General features: G+C 36.8%; 3 protein-coding genes across 5 annotated transcripts; all 3 read right to left on the bottom strand.

Annotated features, from left to right (window-relative positions):
• Positions 1-453: 453 nt before the first annotated feature.
• LOC106157417 (neuronal acetylcholine receptor subunit alpha-7) lies at positions 454-6,868 on the bottom strand. 3 transcript variants are annotated; one of them, XM_087005793.1, is made up of 7 exons: positions 6,662-6,868; positions 5,728-5,891; positions 4,334-4,378; positions 3,659-3,765; positions 2,604-3,139; positions 2,016-2,215; positions 454-1,861 (listed from the first exon to the last, which is right to left on the bottom strand). In XM_087005793.1, the coding sequence occupies exons 1-7, from the start codon at positions 6,726-6,728 to the stop codon at positions 1,406-1,408; spliced, it is 1,575 nt and encodes a 524-aa protein (XP_086861919.1). In that variant the 5' UTR covers positions 6,729-6,868; the 3' UTR covers positions 454-1,405. The 3 variants fall into 3 exon arrangements, with proteins under 3 accessions (XP_086861919.1, XP_086861920.1, XP_086861921.1); XM_087005794.1 differs by lacking the exon at positions 5,728-5,891 and having other exon boundaries at positions 6,662-6,864; XM_087005795.1 differs by lacking the exons at positions 4,334-4,378; positions 5,728-5,891; positions 6,662-6,868 and adding an exon at positions 4,001-4,026.
• Positions 6,869-7,664: 796 nt separating this feature from the next.
• LOC106157420 (neuronal acetylcholine receptor subunit alpha-10-like) lies at positions 7,665-11,907 on the bottom strand. The gene is made up of 7 exons (XM_087005796.1): positions 11,666-11,907; positions 10,942-11,099; positions 10,671-10,715; positions 9,879-9,988; positions 9,162-9,697; positions 8,715-8,914; positions 7,665-8,481 (listed from the first exon to the last, which is right to left on the bottom strand). The coding sequence occupies exons 1-7, from the start codon at positions 11,736-11,738 to the stop codon at positions 8,116-8,118; spliced, it is 1,488 nt and encodes a 495-aa protein (XP_086861922.1). The 5' UTR covers positions 11,739-11,907; the 3' UTR covers positions 7,665-8,115.
• Positions 11,908-14,578: 2,671 nt separating this feature from the next.
• LOC106157439 (neuronal acetylcholine receptor subunit alpha-10-like) lies at positions 14,579-24,126 on the bottom strand. The gene is made up of 7 exons (XM_013533080.2): positions 23,601-24,126; positions 19,441-19,589; positions 18,558-18,602; positions 18,067-18,176; positions 17,354-17,889; positions 16,406-16,587; positions 14,579-15,742 (listed from the first exon to the last, which is right to left on the bottom strand). Exons 1-7 carry the CDS (start codon positions 23,647-23,649, stop codon positions 15,305-15,307), a joined length of 1,509 nt encoding a protein of 502 aa, XP_013388534.1. The 5' UTR covers positions 23,650-24,126; the 3' UTR covers positions 14,579-15,304.
• Between the last annotated feature and the right edge of the window lie 504 nt (positions 24,127-24,630).

Here is a 24,630-nt window from a genome sequence, read left to right on the forward strand (position 1 = left end):
AGTGTAGTCTCCCTGTTGAAAGCTGGCGGTCATTTTGTAATGGTAGGCACTCTTGGTTCGTCGTTTTATGACGTAGGCGAGGAAAAGTTTTTCTGTTTAGAAGTAAGCAAGGATGAGGTATTGGGAGCTTTGGAGAAAGCTGGACTTCAAAATGTCACCTGTTACGAGTGTAATCTTAGAAGTAAAGATAATTCTGATTTCAACGGACTTTTTGTCGCCACAGCAACAAAGAAAGACTCATAAATGTGTGGCACCTTCTGCTTTTGGCAGACATGTATGTACTAAGTTTTAAGAAAAGCAAAGAAAATAAACGAAAATAAACTCCAAAAAGCAAATGATCATGCCTTTCAATTTCTTTTCATTCTCTACTTATTTTAATTCATCTTATTATTAATCTTATTAATGATTGGTTTTTACATTCTTATTGATTTCTTCACAGGCCACTGGTAAAAACAAGTTTTACGTGCAAAGCACTTTAATATGTACAAACATGTACAACATATTTAACATACTGTATATTTACAAATAAATTAACAAAGCGTGTATATAAAATACAAATACTCTAACACACTCTCTGTCAGGCTTACAAGACTGACAGGTTAACTCGCGCCGAGAGGTTTATTCCTCTTTTTGTCAGGTGACCGGTAGTGAAATATTGGCCCACACATATACAGAAGAAAAAAAAGAAAAGAGACGGGTTTTCTTTGCATAATGGGCAATTATCTGGTACTTGTAGAATATCATTCTTTCGAATTTTTAACCACAAGTCACAATGTTCTTCACAACTGTTTGGAAATATGTGTCTTTATGTAAATAAGTCCAAAGAAAGTGCCCCTTTTAATCGTGAACCGGTTTCCAAATGCCAATTAAAAAAATCGTGTAATGCTTTAAGCTAGCTTCACCCCCAAAATTAAAATAAACTAGTCTGACTTTTTTTCACAAATTAAGACACGATGGTTCTTTTTTCTTTTTGAATAAGCAAAAAAGGAAATCTGCCACACTCACGGTAAAAATGTCAATGCTGCGATTGCTCTAAGTTCAAAAGGGACTACATAATTCAACCAGCTCTTACTTAAAATTTACTGGACAAAATTTAAATTGCAACTGCACACGCTTGCAGCAGACACACTTGACATTACATTTAGCTCAGATCCGTCACATTGCATGCACAAATCATTTTATTTCGAAACCAAGTCACTCTAGGATATAGGTACAGGTATCCGGTTTGTCCAAGGTATAGGTATATGGTCAGTCCAGGGTATAGGTACTGGTAGAGGTATCCGGCCAATCCAGAATATAGGTAGAAGTATCCAGTCAGTCCAGGATATAGGTTGTTGTATCAGGTCAGTGCAGGGTATTGGTAGAGGTATCCGGTCACGCCAGGGTATAGAATAGAGGTATCTGGCTAGTCCAGGGTATAGGTTGAGGTATCCGGTCGGTATACCAGGAAGGTTAAGTTGACTATAACTGTTAGTATGAAGAATATCACGAGAAGAAGTCTGTCAATCACGAGAACGGTTAACTCCCACTCTAAGCTGGCCAACTCGATCTGACGTTTGATTCTGCGATCTCCGTCAAATTTTTCCAATTTTGTGAGAATTTTCGCCAGTTTGTCTTCTTCGTGCTTTAAGCAGTGGCATTTGCACTTTTTCTTACCATGTGCGAGGTCGGCTATAGGTGGCAAGGATTCTTTATTCGTCAGTTTTGTGTTATTTTCTCCAATAAGCTTCGACACATTCCCATTCAGGTTTGAACGAGACTGGTGGAGCAAATTTTCAGTTGATGGAAGTTTGTCATAGTTTTCTTCCAGTTGCTTAAGTGAACGTATTGAGGTCACTGGTTCTTTTCCGTCAGGTTGGACCTAAGGAAATATTTAAAAAAATATAAATGAATGCCTGGCTTCGTGTACGACTGCACATATGGATTAATGGATGGATTGAAAAATGAATTAATTGAAAAATTCAATATTTTATTATGTATCCATACGTTGATAAAGAAATGAAGGAATACATTACCTGGGAGTTCTTCACAATATCTAGGTTCAACTGAATTAATTCATTCAGACACAAGGGTCTTGCTAGCCATCCAAACAAGATTCGCTTCAGCCACGGAGGGACTCGGTTACCATGGTTCCCGCTGTATTGCAGGTTGATGATCATAACGGTCATGGTGGTCGTCAAACAAAGAAGTGCAATAATGCAGGCGAAATAGATCGCTGCAAGAAAAAAAAGAAAGTTGACCAATCAGTGTTGATGTGTGTGCTCAGTTTTGCTGTAGTCGCCTACAGATACATATGTGCGCGGAAACAATCCCGCCACGCACGTGTTGATGCTCATTGTTAATAATAATAAATATTACTGATGATTAGTATCAGTTTTTTCTTTGCTGTCTCTTAAATAACTTAGGTCCCGAACAAACAATCGTGCGTCTTTTTAATTATTGAACTCCCAGCATACGAGTGAGTAGTAACTAGCAGTGAGTACGAAGTATCCGACAATCAGTCCACTACAATGACCAAAAGTGTAAACAAAACTTATCAACAAACGCCATTTCTCAGTTTTTTATGACAATAATCTGTGGATATTCCCATACGCGCAACATACCTATAAATGGTACCACGTCGGCCTGGGGCGGCATGATATCTGCTATCAGTAACATGAAAACTGTCAGGGCAAGCAGGACAGTCACCACCAGCGACACTTTTTCTCCAGACTCGGGTGGCAAGTAGAACGACAGCAATGAGACCGCCACAATCAAGATGCATGGTATGATGATGTTAAAGACGTAATACAGCGCCCGCCTTTTCATTACTATATAAAACGTCACAAGAGCATAGGTCCCGCTACAGCACTGGTAGCTTTTTATAGATGTTTTCAACGGCATGGCCACTAGCTCCCACTCGCCGTTATCAACGAACTCGCTGGTATCCCCGGATTCAGACATATTGGTAAGGAGGAGGTGGTCACCATGGAAACTCCACGAGCCAAAGCGCAGTGGACACACCTGTTGGTCGTAGGGGAAATATCTAACGTCCAGCCTGCAATAGCTTTTGTACAGAACGGGCGCCAGCCATAGGACGCTGCCATCGGAGTGCACCTTCACTGGGTATTTATCCAGGGATTTTTCGTCTTCACCTACGCTATAATTGTCAAATTCTTTTCAGTTATTTTGCTTTGACGTGCGTTTATTCGTTGTGTAACTCGTTGTACAGAGTTTTAACCGTAACTATCAATCTTCGTTATTGAGTTGTGGCATGCACATGTACAATGCATGGACTTAAATTGAAATGATATCTTATCTATGAAATGTACTCACCAATAGCTTTGTTTTTAAATGTATCAAAAACACCGAGTGTCTATCCAGAGAGCACTTACTGTTCGCTTTTAAAGCACATGATATGCATGTTTAGACCCCATTCCCATGTCTAGACCGATCTAGCAGGATCGACCCATCTCCGAGGGGTTTCTCGCTAAATTTCACTCTGCTTAGGCGGCTTAGATATCTGGCACACCTACTGAATCTGTATCGTTTAGCAGCTTTAGTAGGCGTGCCAAACATCTAAGCCGCTTAAGCTAAATGTAATTTAGCGAGAATCCCCTCGGAGATGAGTCCATCTTGCTAGATCGATCTAGGTATGGGCATGGGGTCTTATACTCACTCGTTATATAGTGTTATATCAGGCCGCCACACGCGGGTGTATGGGATATGAAGGTCTTCAATCTCAAACTCAGTAGTGTTCCACTTCAAGCGATTATCAGTCCAGCTCTAGACAATACACAGAAAGACAAAAAGGCAACTTTAAAAACATGCAATCTATTACAATGCAAAGCCTCATTGTATGGACTGAAATACAATTCAACACTGTATCAATGTGTATATCTACTCCCCTCAGGGCTAAAGTCTTAGGGTTCAGAATATCCCATGTCTGTGTCCAAATTAAAAAAAAAATTAAACCCAATTTTACATAAAACGAAACAAAATGACATCAGAATGTATGTACCCAGCTGCATGGGAAAAACATGACGCAATTAACTGCCAAAGCTTTATAACAGTTAGCTACGGCCTAGACCAGAGTGGCTCAGAAGCGTCTCAACACTAACCAGAAACAGTTTAAAACTCAAGGTAGGGCCCAAAACTTATTTTCGAAGGTCGATTTTTATGAGTTGGTTTTTAATCTTATACTGCAAATGTTTATACAAAACTGGGTACGTCCCATTCTCCAAACTATGAAAAAATGGGGTTCGGGGTTCAAATTTGTGATTTTCGTGTCAATTGTTTCGCTTTACTTTGACTCTCAATATTTTGCGTTGAGTTGCATGTTTTTTCTACTTACCATCCGCATCCAAAGACTGCTAAAAAGTATCTGATGTTTTTCATCCTGTGAGGGAGAAAAAAGCATTCACTAATATCATGCGGATATTTATTTATTATAAATAGCTAATAAAGGTGTCTCAATAGACGTGTGTATTAAGGCAACGCAAATAAAAGCAAAAAAGTGAAATAAGTAGTACCTGAAGGTAGACTTGAATTTATGTAAAATAAGTAAGCACATGTATACAGTGTGAAATATAGACAAGGCATGTAGGTAGACACCCCAAAACCCACAGGGTTCCACGTGCTGTTAACTTGTATTTCATAATGTACATGTATTTAACATACAATTTCATTTTGTGTTATACCTACAGTTGTTTATCGAATTCCTCTATATATTTATTATTTCATTTCATTCGCTTATTGGTGTAATCTGTGTTGTATTTATACACATGCTTATATTAATTCTTTTATAATAAATATCGTAAGTCGCCAGCCTGCTTTTAGTTTTCCATCTTTTCATCACTGGTATCTACACACTAGTCAGGGAAGTAATAAATAGTAATAAAAAATAAATAGATTTTTAAAAATACGGGGAGACAATAAAGTAGATATTATGTTTAAAAAAAAGGTAAAGTAAAGGTCACTTCTTATATACCGCACTACAGATGCATCTCAACACAGTTTACAGATCATTTTTTGCCCTGATACAATCTGGGTGTAGACGCTCTCGCCTGCCTGGGGAGGATACAGCCCAGCATGCCGTATGAGGCGCTGAAACTAGCAAACGAACAATATCTTTCTCTGCCTGATCAGGAACTTTACCCCCTGCTTTAACCCCTATGTGATGTATAGGTTAAAGTCTTTTATTCTTATCGGGTTTTGTAACTCTGTTTACCATTGTTTAATAAAATGTTTATTCATCTCGCCCGTTTTTCGCCTTAACCCGAACAATGTAAAAAAAGATGTTTATGACTTAATCCATTGTATACATTGTGCTATTCAATTAAAAAAGAAAATATTTACTTAATATTAGGATCCAAGGAAGTGTATTTTGAACGCAAAGGTTCAAAGATTCTAAAGGCACAATGGTATAATGTGCATATGTACAATGGTTCTAAATGAACATACATGTACATGTAACAACTTTAACAAGTTGTTATCCTAGGGTCCGTAAAGGGTGAATTCTAAAGTGAACAAAATAATTAAATCCCAATTTGTCTGATTCCAATTTGCACACCAATTTATATGTAGTGTTTAAATACCACTCGAAAACTTGCTTTTCAAAATTTTTAGCTAATTTGGTATAGTTTTTTTTTTTTTTTTTTTTTTTTTTTTTTTTTTTTTTTTTGACACGAATCACTACACAAACACACAAACACACAAACACACGAACACACACACACACACACTTACCAGGTCTACCATCTTAAACAGTGCCATACCCAGTTTCACCACCACAGGACCGTCCGGATTGAAGGGCATGGAGATCGTATTGTAGTTTGAGAAGAGATGGGAAAGTAAGCTGGACTCCATGGCAGCGTGGTCTTCATCACCGTGATCGTCTTCCTCCCCATTAACTAATGAAAGGAGGAAAGACCCTTAAAATGTTTTAACAAAAGGTTTGTGACTTACTAGAAGTTTTAGAAAAAGAAAACGAACCAAATGTTTGTCTTGAAGGTGCAATATCTGCGTTTAAAAAGTCCTGAAATGAACAGGACGACATGTGACTGGCCAGTCATTCAGAACCAAGGAGTTACAACTCCTTGTTCAGAACTAAATTATTTAATTAGAAATAGTATAGAACATCACCTCCAAGCGCAGGAACGGACCAAAAAATGTTTTTTTCGAAGAATATCCAATTTGGCAGGGAAATGTAGGAAAAGATACCTTTGATAAAAAGGACTTCTTAAGCTAAATATTGTAAATTGGTTGGCTACTTTACAAATTAAGAATTGCCTAATTTTACGAAACGTTTAGTCGACTACTCCTATAAAGCTTTAGGTCGTAAAGTTAAGACAAGCCTTTATCATGCACAATATATTTTGAAAACCAGCTGTGAGTGTGTGTGTGAGAGAGAGAGAGAGGCCGTACTTTTAAATTACTCATAAAGACATTTACCATTATGCTTTCTTTAAGCATATACTGTTGTATTGATATTGTATGTGAACTGATAGACCTCAATGGTCTCAGATTTTTAAGACTATACTATACTACTATACGACAATACATGTACTTGTCTTTATCTTATACCCAACATTACCCCTACAGTAAAAGTCAGTAAAAGTCTCAGTCTACATGTAACAATGATACTTGACAAATGTCTCATGTACACACGCTGTACACTTACCATTGGAATGAAATACTAACAAACACACAATAAACCACTTCACACAAAATTTCACGTAGTTCTCCATCCTCACGAGCAACCCCAAAACCTTTCCCTGCGGAGATATGAGGACGAATTGGGCCCAAGAACACCCAGTGATGAATTTTCCTCGACTAATACCCAGCAGTGGGTGTTCGCTGTTTTTCAAGTATAAGGTCAAACGTGATTTTCATGTTCGTAAGTTTTGTATCAAAGCAGTGACGCATGAAATGCGTTACCCATGCTGTGCACAGGTGAGTGTCAGCTGAATACCCCGTGGCAGAGAATACCATCTCAGGTGACTCTTTTGTTTGTTTGTAATTTGTAGTTTTTGTTCGTTCTTTGTATTGTTCGCCAAATTCAACGTGAGTTCTTGAATTGGGTTCTTGAGTTCTTAAAAACGGCTGCCCTACTGGTTACACGCAAGCTTTGACACAGGGTTAGCATTGTAACACGTCAGTGAACTAATGTTACTTTTAATGAGGCACTGACTTAATAAACCCACAGAGTATTAGCCCAACTCAAAATGTTTGCTGAACGAGTTGAGATACCACCATGTCTATGAAAATCAAACATGCAAATAAACAGAAGTACATCATGATCGAGAGTGGATCATTATTTTGATAATGTTTTCAAATTTGTAAACCACTGATATCTTGGGTGCATTAAAACGCCAATTTCGCCCATGTTGTCATGTCAAATGCAGATCTATTAACAAGGGAAATGTGAATGTTTGCCGATGAAAGTGCGATTAAATCAATGGTTCTTTTCATGGCTTGGTATAAATGCTACGCAATGTCCTTAAATTTCACTTCTTGAAGTATCCTTATGAAGTTAATCAAATTAATCATATGGAATAAAATGAGTTTGAAATCATTAAAAAAATTGGAAAAGAGCAACTTCTATGTTATTGTTATCAGTGCTGTACAAAAGTATTTATTTATTTCTCTCAGCTGCAGGCATTCTTAAAAGATTAGGTCTATGCATTTATTGACAGTATGAAAAAATAACATTCAACATAAAAGAACGAATTAAAATTCTTTTGAATTTTTTTCTCTTGGTATTGCGTTCAGAAATGTAGTAGTTGAGCTCTGCATATTTTTCAAGCATGTATCCGGTTTTAGACGTCCACCCTTCATTATCGATTGCGTTGGAACCGAATGTACGCAATTCGATATCTAAAAATATTCATTCATTGCGATTAATTCATCATTTTCGTGTGCTTATCTTTTCATTAGATGATACATGTACCAAATAAATGAGCTGGTTAACGATCGGCGTCTCAAGGGTAGGAAATTATCTCAATTATGTTCAGTGTTTGTTTTTATTGATAGTTACAATGCATGGAACTGACAGTGTATATTTATTATGGCGTGCGCTTCTCGTAAAATAGAGGTAAGGCTACTTGGATTATTCATAAGTTAATCACTCAAAATTTATTCCTCTAGTCCTTTATACTGTGGCTGATAAAGCAAAATGCCAAAGTTCATACACAGGGTAAAAATGATGAAAAGGGACAAAAACAGTCGATCCAGTACAAGAACTAAGAGTCGCCATTCTATACAGCGTTTGTCGTGCCGTTTATGGGCTTGTTGACGATCTTCAAATAACACCAACTTTTGAAGGATAAGATTTAATAACCCATTTGTTTGCATCTGTGCTTCCCTGAAGTGTGCCCATGCCATTTGTTCGGCGTCACTATTTGGGGGCTGGTTTTCCAACCAAGTAGGATCGCCTGTAGTGGTTTCTTCTGGCAAGGTTCTCGTTTCGTCTTGCAGATACTTGACTGGCATTGGATGTACCTTTATGAAGACAAAATGATTGTTCAGTCTAACCAAATTTAACGTAACTGTGGACTTCACATTTTGCTTTGACTAAATATGATAGCCGAATGTATCTGTGTCCTTCTAGGCTTTATTCCAATTGGCAAGGCACGGAGAGGGTTGAATAAATTTGTGCCCCCTCCCTTTTTTTAGTCCCTCCAACGATTTGCAAGATTAAAATCGAGTGCCATCGCACAATATTGGCTACTTACCTTGACCGTGTTCTGGGATTTCAAAGTTGATTCTATAATTGCTCTGAGACCAAGTGGTCTGGATAGCCAGTTAAATGCCACCCTCTGTAACCAGGATGGAACTTGTCTGCCGTGAGATCCACTGTACTGTGTGTTCACTATCAACGCCGTCACTGCGGTTGAGGCAGAAATCAGTGCGATGTCACAGAAGAAATAAATGGCTGAAACGATGTTTAATGTTTCATTAACATTTATATTATCGATTTGAGGCAGCTTAATGTCGATATAGCTAAACATTATAACATTTTAAATTTGTTACATGTATTAAAATAAACTTCAAAAATAGGATTTCACCTTTTCCCTTTACATGATCATACGTACTTAAATGTTTATGTGGGTTTAGTTATTTTATACGTATTGTCGCAGAAAAGTGTTGTGGCAGTGTGGTTTTTAGCACACTTTACTTACCAATCAAAGGTATGACGTCAGCCTGCGGTGGCATTAACTCTGCTACCAGGAGCAGGAATACAGTTAGGGCCAAAAGCACAGTTACACTAAGAGACATTTTCTCTCCAGATTCCGGCGGCAAACAAAATGTTAGGAGTGTAACTGAGGCGACACATATGCTCGGTAATATGATGTTAAAGAAATAAAACAAGGGTCTTCGTTTAATGATGACGTAGAATGTGACGTCAGAGAACGGTTCCGAGCAGCAGCTGTAATATTCAATTTTACGCCTGACTGGTATATCTATCAAAGCCCATTCCCCATTGTCAACGTAAGCAGTAGTGTCGCCGGATTCAGTCATGTTGACCAAATCCAGTTCCAAGGCGTGATAGCTCCAAGAACCAAACTTGAGGGTACAGATCTGTTGGTCGTAGGGGAAAAGAGTGGCGTCAAATTTACAGTAACTTCTATAAATAATTGGTGTAAGCCAGGAAACATCACCGTTGGAATACACTTTTGCGTAGATATGGCTCAAATCCCTCTCCTCCTCTCGAACACTACAAAAAAGAATAACGTAAAAAATAACTGTTAAGGGGAGGGACTATTTTCTTCCCCCTCTGTCTCTCTCACTAATGACACAAAGCGGTCTTTAATGACACAAAAAGCATATAGACGATAATACATTTTATTTTAACGCACCAATCAATCAGAGACAATAGAAACAAAACAGTGCCTTACTCGCTGTACAAAACAATATCTGGCGTCCATATGTTGTTGGTTGGAATATCAAGCTCACTGATCCCTGCATAGTCCTCGGGTTTCCACTGCAGCCGTTCATCTCGCCAACGCTATATATCAAATTTTAAATGTAAGTATCATAAACGTATTATAAGAGGGACTTGAAAAATCAATATATAAATACTGAATATTTTAGAAATGCACTTATGTAAATGCGAAATAAAATTTAGTTCTTGATGTATTGAGTTCCTATTTTAAAAGAGGGCAATAGTATAGATTCGGAGAGGGATTGTTTGTCCTTGTATGGGCCATTTCATAAACTGGGTAAAGGGACTTCCCCTTTCTTACACCCATCCCCTTTGAAGTTTTTTCGCCATTGAATATCAGAGTTTATATATTAAAGGAAGAACCTGCTGAAAGAAGCATTTTCCCGAAAATTACAAGAAATTTCTCTTTAACAACAAAGTATGTTATATCCAGAACTGTTTAGATGAAACTTACCAACCTGTTTTTAAATTCTCAAATTCTAATTTCTACCCTCACAAGTCAAATACAGCTCCTTCACAAGAGTGACTTAAAAAGTATAAAATAGAGCTCAAAACGGAATAAAAGATCGCAGTTTTAGATTAGGTACAACTTGGTAATTTTGAAAAGAAAAGGTGTTGTTATTTCAAGGAAAAGTTGATTTTGGTTATTTAAAGATCTAATGCCCATTGAGTGCCTTTGGACATATCCCAGCAGAAAACAACCAGTGACCCCATGACTATCTATTACCCCTCGGGTAGTACTCACCAATCGTCGCCAAATGCTGGCGAAAAGCACTTGGTTTCGTTCGTCCTTTAATAGATAGAAAATAGCGATAAATCTTTTTGTTGATTCAATAAATGTGCTGTCACTGAGGAGCAACATCAATCAAATTTACCAGTATTTTTGTAGAGTTCACGTCAAAACATTATTGGATAATATGTATGATTTTGCAATAAAAACCCGTTTCAAAGCTGATTATAAACAAATTGATTTCTAATTGTTTGAAAACTTGCTTTCCTGTATAAAATGTACTGACCAAATCTATAATCTGGTTTACTGCTATTGCTAATTGCACTGTTATTGGTCCATCATCACTTGAGGGTGGCCTTATGTTGACTCTATAGGTGTGAAATAACTCGGTATAGAGATGGCTGATGTTATTTGTATTAACAAAGGTCCCACCGCATGTTAAAGCTAAAACACAAAACAAAGTGAATCACTCATACATTTGATGGATCTCATTTGAGTGGAGTTACCTACTCACTCGTATCACGACTCACTTCAACATCAACAAGAAAATCAATATCAGCTGATATCATCACAGTTGTATGAAAAAACACAAATCAGAAAAGCCGTTGAAGGCAAAATATTGTGTGAGTATAAAATAATTTCTGATAAATTGCTCGGCATGGATTATTTTGGAAACCAATCCTACCATTGTTATATTGTTCACAAACTCGCGTTTTATTCAGACGTATTTTCCGACCATATGTTGTATGTAGGTGATACTGTTGATAGGAATAAACTTTGATAAGTAAACCTGAATGGAGTTTTATTCTCCCTTTTCTGATTCGTCTTGATACAGTTCTTTTCGCACCTATCAAGTGCCATATAACTACGTAGATTTTCAAAACGTGAAAACTCCTGAGAGGAGCAGGAACGATGTGGTTGTTATCATTAACATTTGTTCGTTGTTTAACCGATTTTACAAAGCTTAGAGCATCTATTTTCAATGACAAGTGCTTTTAAAATTAACTTACCTCCAATAAGTATATAATAGTATAGTGGCATCATTATCAGCAGCAATCGCGTTTTTCTTCTCGTTGATACCATTTTCCCCCAAATAGTAAGCCAGTTCAATAATGTGCACTTGTCTACCTGTCTATTTTATTTGAAAAATCAATCCGTCGACGACAGAGCGTTTAGCAACAAACATCTAAAATGAGCTAGGCTAAAATGTTGCCATAGCTCATGTCGCCATCCAACCGGATGAGGAAAACGAAGCTTTTAATTATCGTCACTTTACACAGGTTGTCACATGATGTAAGGGGTGCAAAGACACGGTTTATAAACACTATGCAAAGTTGATGATTAAATTGCTAGATAACAAACAACATTAAACAAGCAATTTGATGGGCACAACACACATTAATCCATTAACTTTACTAATGGTATATTTGCGGTTCTTGTATTTCATTTGTAAAGGTAACCGATATGAATCAATTTGATGAGATTCGCTTTCTACTGGCTGTATCTGGAGTCCGAGCATCGTATTCCATGAACAACTTAAGCCGAAAGTTGAACTTAAAAGACTGAAAACAGAAGTCTCCTTTGATCCAGGATATGTAGTAGTCTACTTGATTTTATTATTATCATTTTTAGGAAAACTCTTAAGAAAAACTAAAGAGAGCAGAACTGGATACACACGATCTTATGACCATTTACTAGTCAATTAATAAGAGTACAAATGTCCTGAACAGTCTGATTGTGTTGAGTCGATCCAGAAAAGATCATTACGGCCTATCCTGGTTTAACCTTTATGAATTCCTACAGGTTTATTATCTATTAATTTTAGAGCACCAAATTTTTTGTACCAAAGGATCTAGAATGGTTGTTTTAAATATTCTTTTTGAATATCATTTTCATGTTCGTTTAAGTGCATTACAAATAATTAAATTTTTACATGTAACTTTTTATTTAATTCTAATTACCATTTACTCTGTATATTATATTTTGACCATGTACAACTTTAACCTTTGGGCCGCGGTTTACTGAATGGATTATTATTATTATTATTATTATTATTATTATTATTATTATTGCATTTTTTTTACATTTATAAAACAGATGATAATATTAAGAATGGAATAAAACACAAACATTTTCAGTTGGCAGTTCCCTGGTTGGTATATCATTGAACACGAAACTAAAAAGATGTTTGTCTATATTTTTGTGTTTGAAGTATTTAAATAACAATTTATTTATGGTCAATACTAAAGGTCCGCTGACTGAAATCAAAGTGTACATGTGAGAATGATCAAGACAGTATATTAATTACCAACAAAGTTTAACCACCGAACACCTATTTCCTTTATTAAGATAAAAACATAATTGTAATATTCTGTATATTTGAACTTTGCACTGTCAATAGATTTTACCTTCTTAGTAACGGCTGTGTGCAATGCACTCTGATTGGAGTATTGACATCCTTTAGGATCGTTTAGGATGTCAATACTACAGATTTGGTTCCGTTGAGCACCCCGGAACAAGTACAATCCAAACAGGACGGTTTGGTCGATAACACTTTTCATGAGTAGGACAACAAGGAAGTCGGATGTTACAATGTAAGCATACGCAAATTGGTGACATTTATTCAGTTAACAGAAATTCGGGTTCAAATCATTCCATACCACTGTCTGCCATGCTTAACGGGAAGTCTCCTGTATTTTATTTTGACAAAAAAGTTCGGATACAAGACACCAACCATTAATCCAACAGATCCCCACGTACATGTAATTACATTGTGAGCACAAAGAGTTGAAAGCGTTAATTTGGCTGTTTTAACTTAAGTGGGTCCGATGAACCCACAGTAATTTCGCTGTTCTCTCTTTAGAAAATTTAACGTATATTTATAGGCAAAAGGCGTCAAGAAAACCACTTAGGTAAGAGAAACCAAAAATCAATTTCAAGTTAAACGCTTGTGATTGAATGTTATCTTACTTAAAACATCCAATCTACCTTGCTTCCACTTTCTATATAGTGTGGGCTGATAGATACCCGGTAGATGAATTTGAAAAAGGGGTAAATTGGTTCTTTGTTACACGGTTCTGTAAATTTATGTAGAAACATCAATTTATTCAGTGTTTTTGCTTCCGATTCTCCCTAGATCAAAGAGGGCCATCCACTATAGATGTTTTTACTAATATCGGAGATGTGTCCCTTACTGTCATTAAAATTACATTCAATCCTACACACGATTGATCGCCGTGTCAATTCCCATTTTAAAAGCTGAACACATTATCCCAATACACCAGGTGAGAGACTTAGATAATATCTATGCAGGTACCCTTAGCCAACAGGACAAAACAATTTTGCACAGTGTTCGGCAAATGATATGGAGTTTTAATGTTACCTATTATTTTTATCACTTAAAGTCATCTATTCGAGATTTACCCGCTAAGATGAATTTTCCTCGGGAAAGGGGCAACTTTCTCTCACTGACTAATCATTGTTTGTCCCGTCCTTGTATTCGGTTTCGATATTCCATTTTATTTTAAATTTAGTGATTTAGTTCTAAATGACCGGTCAGCCGAAAAAGGTGCCAGACCAGGTACTATACCCCTGCTACAACCCCTACGTGCTGCGTGCGAAATGGGGAAACAGCAGGTACATGTTCCTTTCATAAAGAACTGTTCCCCGGCCATCCAGTCGGCAAAAGCTGGTAGTTAAGATTGGTCGAAGAGCCGAATAAAGAGTCATAAAATGATCTGATCTTCGAATGATTGAATAAATAAAAAATATATATTATGACATTTGTTATTAACGTTAGGTATACAAGGGCCATTAATATCCGGCGTCCCTTAAAAATGTGTGACTTTAATGTTTTATTTTTACCTTAATCTCATTGTTTTACGTTCAACAAAAATATCTACATTATGCAATGATAACAATGGTTTCGCCTTCGTATTTAATATTTTCCGTTTAGGATATCACAGGACATGAATTGCATATACACCAAACTATAAGTCACCTTTAAATTACATCTTATACAAATATATATTCAATTGTTACATATTCACTTTTTGTTTATTACTTAACTTAAACTTTATCATTATATCTTATAATTTTTATCTTATACAAAAAGTGCTATGTTAAAAAATACAGATTTTTTGTTGACGAAATATTAAGGCTACAAAAATCAAGACCAAACGAAATGCTACTGGCACTGTTCACTGTGACATTTTTACAACACTGGACTAGATGTGAGTATGTCAGTGTTACGAAACTGAGGGTCCGTGTAAAAGAAATCCGCCTTCCATTTAGTTATAATGCAATTTCAAAAGGGGGGTTCTTTTTCTGAAAAAGTGGACCTTTTCCCATAAAAAACCTCATGTACCTAGAACAAATTTTACCCAGAGTGGACCTTTTCCCAGCAAAAGGGGCGGTTCTTTCGAACCCCCCGAACCCCCCCCTGGCTACGGGCCTGTAATGATTAGGGTTAGCCTGGCGTAAGTGGGTCGAAATCTTGGACGAGGTTTACTTGTACAAATGAATGGGAAGCGGACTTTCTATCCTGGGGGGGGGGGGGGGGGGGGGACTCTCCGTCAAGTTACACCGGCAATATTCATCAGATTGAAATATGACAGCACGGAGACTCATTTGACGACAATTGTAAAAAATTAATCCACGGAGTACTCATAACTTGGTTGAAAACACAAAAAGAACAACGTTAAAATAAGCGTCATGAGAGCGAATATCATAAGCAACAGTCTATCGATAATGATAGCAACTAAGTGCCACTCTGACTCCACGCCACGAAGCATCCTGTAGTCCGCCGCCGTGGCACCAAGATAGGTTATGTGAGTCAAAATTTGATTTAGGAGATTGTTAGTTTCTTCGATTCCTCCACCGATGTTGTTCGCCATTCCACAGCAAATACCACCGTTTGAGAGAGAGGATGGTGCGCGAATTGGAGAAAGAGTAGGTTGAGGAGAGAGAGTAATGCCGTCTGAGATTTTGGCTAGTATGTCAGATTTCTTTTGGCGCTTCTTTGGTTTCTTTGGGGATTTTTTCTTCGGACTGACATTTCCATTTTCTAGCTGGCAAACTGGATGGACCTGTGTATAAATGAATATATATTCTCGTGTAAGTTCAGTGGTTATTATTTGAGGGAAACATTTATATGAGCATAAGTAGAATGACACATACCAAGACATACAAGAGTCACATTTAATTTCTCATCCATTCTTCAATAAAATTTAACACTTTAATAAGGTAAAGGGTATGACAAAACACTTAGTCTAAGCAACAAGGTCATTCCGAAAACTCCGCTGATGGATTATATGTTTTTCCAGCAGAAACACAACTTTATCGAAACTATGAAACACGACTATCAAAACAGATCAATTTAAATGTAAATTGTTAATGTTACTCGCGCAAATTTTATAATTTTACAGAAATTAAAGGATTTAGGGGTATTTTTGATATAACAAAAACCATATTGCCTATTGGTGTGGATCCCTTAATGGACATAGCATTACTCTTTTGAAACAGAAATCATTGAATGTATAATTTCCTGTTCTCTGGGGAACTTTCAATTATCGCACGCGCACCATCAACTAAGTGCATAGAAACATTTGAACCGTTAATTGTTTCTTCATGATTAAGACACGACCAATTTATCTGAGTAATTGATATTGCCACGTGACTCTGACAATTAGATTAAAAGTGGCCGGAATTGCGAGCTTTTGTCCAGGAGAGTGGAATGATTGTTTTTTTACCTGCATTTTTCTTTTGACTATTTTCGTCATACAGACAATTCTAGCTATCCAATGAAAAGTGAGCTTTCTTAACCAGTTAGGGACGGGTCTCCCGTGGTTACCAGAGTAGTGCAGGTTCATTACAAACACCGTCAGAGCCGTTGACAAGGACAGGAGGGATATGGCGCCCACAAAGTATTGTCCTGAAATTTACATTTATTGTTAAAATCAATAGTGGCAATATCGCTTTGTCTAATTTGACAATCATTCTGGTATAAAAACGTATAATCTAAAATGTAAAAAAAACATACAAAATATAGGCCTACAAAAAAAAAAAAAAAAACAGCTACCAGGCAATGGTATCGCTCAACCGTGTAGGCCTACTGAGAATGAATCATGTTTTTACCTAAAGAGTTGCTACTTTACTGCCACCAGTACTGCTACTACTACTAAACCGTCGGTCAAAAAAAAAATAATAATGATAATAAATAATTGATTCTATATAATTTTCAAACCCATTTATATCACCCATTAACACTGAACTAATGCACAGCTGAACTAATGGATTCCCTAGTAATCATTAATGCAAGAATAACTAATGAAAGGTGTCATTATGAAGTTGTCTATGATAAATCAAAATAATGCTCAATCGCATACATTACACGCCCAGTTACTCAGTGATAATTTGCCAAGAACGGCCATACGATTGCACGCAGCATGGCGTCAGTAATGATGTTTTGAAAAAAGGGGAAACTTGCCTAAACTCTACAACATGGAAGTATAAGCATTAACCCTATATGACTTCCTTTGTAGCAAGTTATCTAGATTCAGTGCAAAAGTGCACACAAATAAATTGGAGACTCATCCATCATCAACTTCTAAAATATGGGGAATTTACATTTTCTGACAATTTCAAGTATTGTACTCAATAAAAATAAAAAGTAAATAATAACAAGGGGCCATATTTACCGATTAGCGGGACAACCTCTGACTGCGGCGGCATGATTTCAGCAATCAACAACATGAAGACGGTCAGAGCAAGTAGAACTGTTATGACCAGAGACACTTTTTCTCCAGACTCTGGAGGCAGGTAGAACGCAACAAGGGCAATAGAAACGATTAGAATACAAGGTAGAACGATGTTGAAAATATAATATAGTGAACGCCTCTTGATGATCACGTAGAATGTGACGTCAGGATAGGGCTCGGGACAGCATCCGTAATATATTTCATGGCGTCGTACTGGAATATCCACCAATTCCCACTCCCCATTGTCAATGAAACTAGACATGTCTCCAGACACCGATCTATTGGTGACATCCAGTTGGAAGCCATGATAACCCCATGAACCAAATTTGAAGGGGCAATTTTGTTGGTCGTATGGAAAGTAAGTGACATCCAGTTTACAGTAACTCTTCAGGATGACTGGGAACAGCCAAAAGACCGTGCCATCTGGATAGATAACGGCCGAATAACGATCCAAGGGCCGCTCCTCCTCTCGAACGCTACCAGTAAAAGAGGACAATTTGGAATTTAATATGAACATCAAGGCTCATTTAATATGATTAAATTTTGAAAGTACCGTATTTACTTTTTTAAAATATCCTAATAGGTTTATAAGTGCAAATGCATGCAATACATTTTGTTTTAAAAATGCAACCTTCCAACGGAAGCATACTTACTCGTTGTATAACGTTAAATCCGGTTTCCATATTTCCGATGTCGGCATACGTATCTCTTTCAAGCCTTGGTATTCACTTTCGTTCCAGTGGAAAAACTCGTCTTTCCATGACTAAAAATACCCAAAAATATCTAGATGACTATCAGAGACAAAGATGGTGTTTTATGTGTCAAAATACAGAAAAATCGAAGGCACAAAATATTCTGTTTAAGGGGATATGATTAAAAAGATATTTATTGTTATAAATATAATCAATTTACAATAACGTCCTGCAATGTATAGAAAGTAGAGACAGAAGGGAGCAGATAAAACTTCCTTTAAAATAAATATACTGTTATCATATGTTTAGCCTTCCGTGCTTTTACATAATGCAGATTGGTGTACTGATCATCAGATGTGATTTTGACATTAAAGTTTATATCAGTTTGAAACGCTAATAATATATATAGCGTATTGAATCTGTCTACATTCTAAGCAAGAAATTCTTCTTACCAGTCTTAGCCAAATACTACTGAGCATAACTTGATTCTTCTCGTCCTGTAGCAAATGATATAATGATGAAGTGAAGGAAATAATAGATATACACTCTTGCCAAAAGTGATGGACTATTTTGCAAATTAGTGCTAAAATCTTTTATCTGTGATAATCGTCACAAAATGCACTTTATAGCTGGCTGAAAAAAATTGACCAATTAACAATTTGTGTTGGGAAAATTGACTTGCAATTGCAAAAACTGGTAACTAACTGGGCCATAAGTGTGCTCGTGGCCTGCCTGCCATTTTGCTGAGATCTGTGATACTGGGAAGACATCTATATAACCCACTATTTTGCATTACTGAAAGATATTTGTCCCCTTTCGTACATTGAAAGTTGTTTATTCGGCGATACAACCGGCTATATAAAAGACCGTATGACAATTATAACAGTGAACATCGGAAAAGTGATAAAATCATTAATTTCCGTAATATTCCATCATTTGAGCAAGAGTGTACATTCCAGCAATCGTTATAACACAGAAAAAGGTGTTGCTTGGCATCTCACTATGTTCTCATTAGGTTTTTACTTTTTTGCAACAGCCTCATTCAGGTTGTGGTAATATACGTGCCATAAATCTTAAAATGACATCTCCGCCAAACACGTAGCGAATAAACATTTAAGGCGAATACAACACATGAATTTTGTATTTCTTGGAAACTGTTTACTAATTTGTGAGCAGTTGACATAAACATACGGAATGTCAATGCTTTGTACTTATTTAGAGAATTTCGTTCACCAAAGCTTAATAGTATAGGTTTGTATCTTGTGAAGGCCAAAAGGTTTTAGCAATACCTTTTATTTTGGTTACAATTTATTTTGGACAGAAGAAATCACTCACAAGATCAATAATCTGGTTCAGAGCAATCCCCACTTTCAGAAGGACGGGCTGAGAAAGATTTGCGACCGGCCGAGAAGTGACGCTGTAATTCTTCAGCATGTCTATTTTAAGTCTGGTTTCAGCTGTCAGCTCATCACATAATGTTGATCCTAAATGTAAACAAATGTTAACATTATCATGGTTATCATTATCAAATCACAAAACCCATGAAATACTTCTAAAAAGTTGTTTTTCAAATGCACTAAGACGACCTGGCAAAAGAAGAAAAAAACTAAACAAAAATGTTTCAGCCCCTCCCCTGACATCTGATTTACATTAACATGTAATTCTAAATACGCGTGTAATTAATTTTAGATATGTTATGCCTATTTTAAACAGGTGAATATCATCAATTAAATTATTGGCGAAAAACCCTACTTAGTAATATAAAATGAAGGATAAGAGCACTGGACAAAACGAAGCAATTAATAACTACTCTTGAGGCTCTGTATTTTTACGATAATGGTTAATGCATCATGGCCCTTAATATATTTTCTGCTTGAGCTGAAGTATTCATGGTTCATGTTTACCAGCGAATCCATTAGTATTTATCATATATTATTATACCAATTACGATATTACCAGTAAAAGCTATCTTTTGAGGGCAGGGAATTGGGCGATACTCGCAGAGAGACCAAGTCAGGGTACAAATAACACATGTAAAGTACAGAACATATGGAGTATAATCAATAAAAGTGATATTTATTTTACTGACATTTTTTCATCTTAAACGAAGTATTTCATTCGTCGCTTATAAAAGGATGATTTCTGTCATTTCTGCCATAATGAAATTTGCTTCAATGAAAATGTGAAAATTGTACATAATATATAGGGGTACGTTTATGTCCAGGTGCTTAATTACCATGATGCACCAAAATAGACCACTTTCAGGGCCGGATTTAAGTCTCTTGGTGCCTTAAACACCGTGCAGTGCCATGGTGCCCCCATAGTGGAACATGTAACTTGGGCCAAGCCTGTTCTGCGCATTAAAAACACCCATTGCTACGTGTATATACTTCTAATATATTCTTTGATTGACATGGTTACATAATAATAATAATAATAATAATAATAATAATAATAATAATAAACGCTAATAACATGATTCTATTCCATCATTTCCATGGCACCTCTCTCTCAACAATAAGTCATTAGTCACAAGAAAGCAAAAAAAGTTATTGCATATAAGAAACATTTTTGAACAAAACTACCAAGAAAAGACAATGCGACTCTACTAGCAGTGGTTCATACAGCCACTACAATGCTGTCATGCATCATCCATTACTGTTAGCCTACATTGCAAGAAAGTTGAACTCCAGTGATCAGAAAGAAACTATCTAGTACTATACCATGAATGTCCATGAGTAATCAGGAAGAAACACTAATTAAAGTTTATTAGAGTGATTGATCATTCCATTAACAGCGCCTCAGACCAGGCTTTAAAGATGTCTTTAATCAGAAACAGTTCTCTTTCTAAATTAATAAGATACAGGGTCCTTTATGATATCCTACAAATATAGCTGTCTCACAAAATCAAATTCAATACACACTAATTATGCCAACGAGTTAAGTCTTCTCTGGGCCATGGCTATTCAGTAAGGGCCGTTGATCCCCATGAGATGTGAAAAGGAACGTTTCAACAGAACAGTTGATGTTCATCACTGAGTAGATTATTCTCAATGCTATTGCAGTGTTTGGAGACATAGCCTGAATTTGGTCTTTGAAGATGATCTCTTTCAATTTATTTCATGATAAATCAATGCTGCAACACGAAGACTCACCAAATATATTGAAAGGATTCAGACAGATTTGATTTGAAAGAAGCTTTTTCGGTCCGTTTCACATACATGACTACACCAGCATTCATTCTAATCAGTGATAATGCATAATTTCATCGCAATTCCCAATGCTTCAAACAGACAATATCAAACTGACAGTATCTCATAATATGACAGATAATATGAATGATTTCATTTAATAATCCATTCCTTTTTCCTAAGCATGCTTAAAAACTGCCTATCGGTAGTTTTTGTGTCGCTTGCGTATTATGTGCAGTATTACTTTACTTTATATTTCCAAATTACGACTTGTAATTGTTTACTTCATTACCATTAGCTCAGCCGGCTAATGATGGCATTTTGCAGGGATCATAAATAAACCAACCAATTAATGGAACAGTCAAAGGCGTCGGTTTTATTTTAGTAGTGGGGTAAATGCAAGGGCGTGAGGGTCCAAGTGGTAAGGCATTTAAAATTAAAAATTGTGGCATGAGCACTGGGAGGCAACAGTTTTGAGGTGGCCTAAGATGCATTCTGAACATTTGAATTGTGATACTTAATAATGGTCCTGAACATTATCAAGTCTCAGAGACACTATAGCTACTGGTTGAGCAAGGGTATCAAGGAATGGGTTGGGGAAGGGGCGGGTGAGGTGCAAATGCCACGGTACTCCACCTCACTCAACCCACCCCTTCTATGTCCGTCTGCTGGATATTAACAGGTAGATTTATTGAGAATGGGGTAAACTGTTTGAAAAGAAAATTATAATTTTCATTGCAAAACATTAACATGGTATGCTTTAGCAAATGTTTTTAAAGCTACAAGCACACCATGTACCCGAATAGACATTAAAAATGTCAGACACGCATTCATTCTACTCACTTTCAGTAAAGATTGATCAAAAAAGGTTTTCAGCAAGGTAAAAATTTCCTCACAAATCCTCACCAGTCTTGATATTAAAAAGTTCAATCTTTCATGTTTTCTTCTTGACGAACATGATCAGATAAACACCACGCTGTCATCGGATCGGATACACAGTAATGTGGTTTTGTGAAATGCAGGTGAGGATGGGCATAAATAACTGCCGGTCTTTATATAGATACCTTCAGGCTAACCACAAACAACACGTACCTAGTGAAAATTAAGTGGAATTTCAAATAATCATATGAAAACCTCGCAAACCCAACGTTTTGTATAAATCAGTTGTGTTCAAAAGCGATTAATCGAAATATTTTTAGAAATGGGCATTTATGAACACGAAATTAAGGCTTCATACCAGCTGGGTATCAAATAAATGAATAATACACAAAGAGCTCGTATCCCTATTGTCTCATGTAGACGTTAAAATCCCCAAGTCGCGACGGTTCTATTAAGCTGTACTTACTAAGCACGAAGTCATATTTATACAACCAAAAGATAAATTCTACTCTTGAGTACATTCTACTCTGAACCCTTTCATTCTCACTTATGTGATACTTCACGACTCTTATGGTTCTGTAACTGTTTTCTTTACTAGTTACTAATAGCATGCTTTAATGTCCCTTGGCAATGCAAGAAAGCTATAGATATTCAATGATATTTAAGTTAACCAGTAATGGACTGACTTATAATGATAAAACACGAAGTTGGCGGTAACAAATTTATTCTATTGTGTTCAAGTCACCCACGCCTGACCCACCTTTAAAATATAACGTTTTTCGGACTGTAGACAAAGATGGGCAAAGATAAACACGAGTTAGATACGAGTCATGTGAGGTTTAATCAAGTTATTGACTATCACGATGGTAATAATATATAAAGCTCCTTCAAAAGCAGTATATTAAGGGGGTGGATTTACGGGAATACAACTTCAGTTATTAGGCCCTATTTTCATAGGAGGAAAGGGGAGCCCAAGACTATCTTACTAAAATATACACAGAAACTCGCAGCACCCTTGGTGACATGTAAGCACTAGCATTCATTTCCTTCTCTTGTGTGAGGGAAGAGAGAATAACATAAAAGACGATGTGGTCTACAGCTTGATTACATGATATCATTGTTAGCTCACTGGGCATAAATATAAATATACGCTGGTACAGTGAATATTAACAGTGAACATGAATAGTGAAAATAAACTTAACACAAATATTGTATACAACAAAGAGTGGGTATGACCGTTGAATAGTTTTCTATACATGCTTGTAGGTATGTGTAACTACAAAGCTGAAGTATTCGGATATAAAACGTCAACTTGCCGGTGTCTCGATCCCAACAGTAACTCATTAGTGTGTATCGCACTGAAGGAGTGGATGGTCATTATTACTAACAACTAACTTTCTTCTGTGAAATCGAATCAATACTCACCTATAAGTAAGAATGAATTATATATGAAGATTAATATCCTCCAGTTCATTTTTTTAACGAGATTTGTCTGACAATCCTCAAAAACGTCAATCCCTGTCTCACTCGGTTATGTTTTATTTACGGTGAAACTAGTATCATGAACTGCGTGGTAGTAGGTGGATACCTTCCTAGGGCAAAGCCGTTTGTGTCCACTTCCGTTGTGACAATCGATTTCTCCTTGAACAGGTACTAGTTGGTATGTTGCTCAACTTCTCGCGACCGTGCTTACGTCTTCATACAATACTTAACATGTGCGTAAGCCTGCAGTTCTATCGTGAGTTTGACCAGCACGTCCTCGCGTTCTCCCTATCACCCGAGCGGCCTGACAAACGGCTACACTGAACCTGTCACACGATTGGGAACACTCAATACATAAAGTTATTACTTCGTGCGGTTTGGTTGACAGCGACGTTAATCTTGGAGCAACTGCGGTTTCCGTGCGACACACAGTCGACCGAGCATTATTGCGGTTTATATTATTTTGAAAAACATTGAAATAAGAAACCTGTCAACCAGAAGCTAAATGTGGTACTGCCTGTTGATCAGTGCTGTCGTTGTGATGGCGCTGTTCGGACTGGACAGCCATGCACAAAAGCATAAGGGACGGAATTTTATGTAAAGATAGATCGACCAAGTGATTGATTACCATTGGAGGCTGTGACTTAAATAGGCATTGTTTACACGATAACTGCATTAAAGGTATCCTATCCGGAATTTCCACACCAAGTCGAGTTTTCCTCGAAAAAAACAAAAAGCAAATTTCTGCTAACCACCAATTCATTCCTTGACCCGTTCCAGCAGTTTGTATTTATATTAATTTCTAATTAAATAATAGATCTCTACATAGCTCTCTAGTCACTTAGATCCCCGTGTCATCCTGTACATTTCAAAAGGAAATATCGACAGCAGGTTCTTTTATATGAGGGGTTTTATATCATTTCAAACGCCTGAGTTAGGACAAATAAGTAGCTTTGTAGAAAAGGCCTGTGTA

Source organism: Lingula anatina, chromosome 2 (genome assembly GCF_051362555.1).
Source record: "Lingula anatina isolate TDL-2025a chromosome 2, LinAna3.0, whole genome shotgun sequence".
Lineage (NCBI taxonomy): Eukaryota > Metazoa > Brachiopoda > Lingulata > Lingulida > Lingulidae > Lingula > Lingula anatina.

What these genes read in the sequence shown, in the direction of transcription:
- LOC106157417 (XM_087005793.1), bottom strand. Translation starts at nt 6,728, where the DNA reads ATGGAGAACTACGTGAAATTTTGTGTGAAGTGGTTTATTGTGTGTTTG. An exon ending in GTTAGTATTTCATTCCAATG is followed by an intron (nt 5,892 to 6,661) that starts GTAAGTGTACAG and finishes TCCTTTCATTAG; the next exon opens with TTAATGGGGAGGAAGACGAT. An exon ending in GCAGTCTTTGGATGCGGATG is followed by an intron (nt 3,766 to 4,333) that starts GTAAGTAGAAAA and finishes TGTATTGTCTAG; the next exon opens with AGCTGGACTGATAATCGCTT.
- LOC106157420 (XM_087005796.1), bottom strand. Translation starts at nt 11,738, where the DNA reads ATGGTATCAACGAGAAGAAAAACGCGATTGCTGCTGATAATGATGCCA. An exon ending in CCAGCATTTGGCGACGATTG is followed by an intron (nt 9,989 to 10,670) that starts GTGAGTACTACC and finishes TTTGATATATAG; the next exon opens with CGTTGGCGAGATGAACGGCT. An exon ending in TGACGTCATACCTTTGATTG is followed by an intron (nt 8,915 to 9,161) that starts GTAAGTAAAGTG and finishes ACATCGTTTCAG; the next exon opens with CCATTTATTTCTTCTGTGAC.
- LOC106157439 (XM_013533080.2), bottom strand. Translation starts at nt 23,649, where the DNA reads ATGAACTGGAGGATATTAATCTTCATATATAATTCATTCTTACTTATA. An exon ending in GTAGTATTTGGCTAAGACTG is followed by an intron (nt 18,177 to 18,557) that starts GTAAGAAGAATT and finishes GGGTATTTTTAG; the next exon opens with TCATGGAAAGACGAGTTTTT. An exon ending in AGAGGTTGTCCCGCTAATCG is followed by an intron (nt 16,588 to 17,353) that starts GTAAATATGGCC and finishes TGTAAATTTCAG; the next exon opens with GACAATACTTTGTGGGCGCC.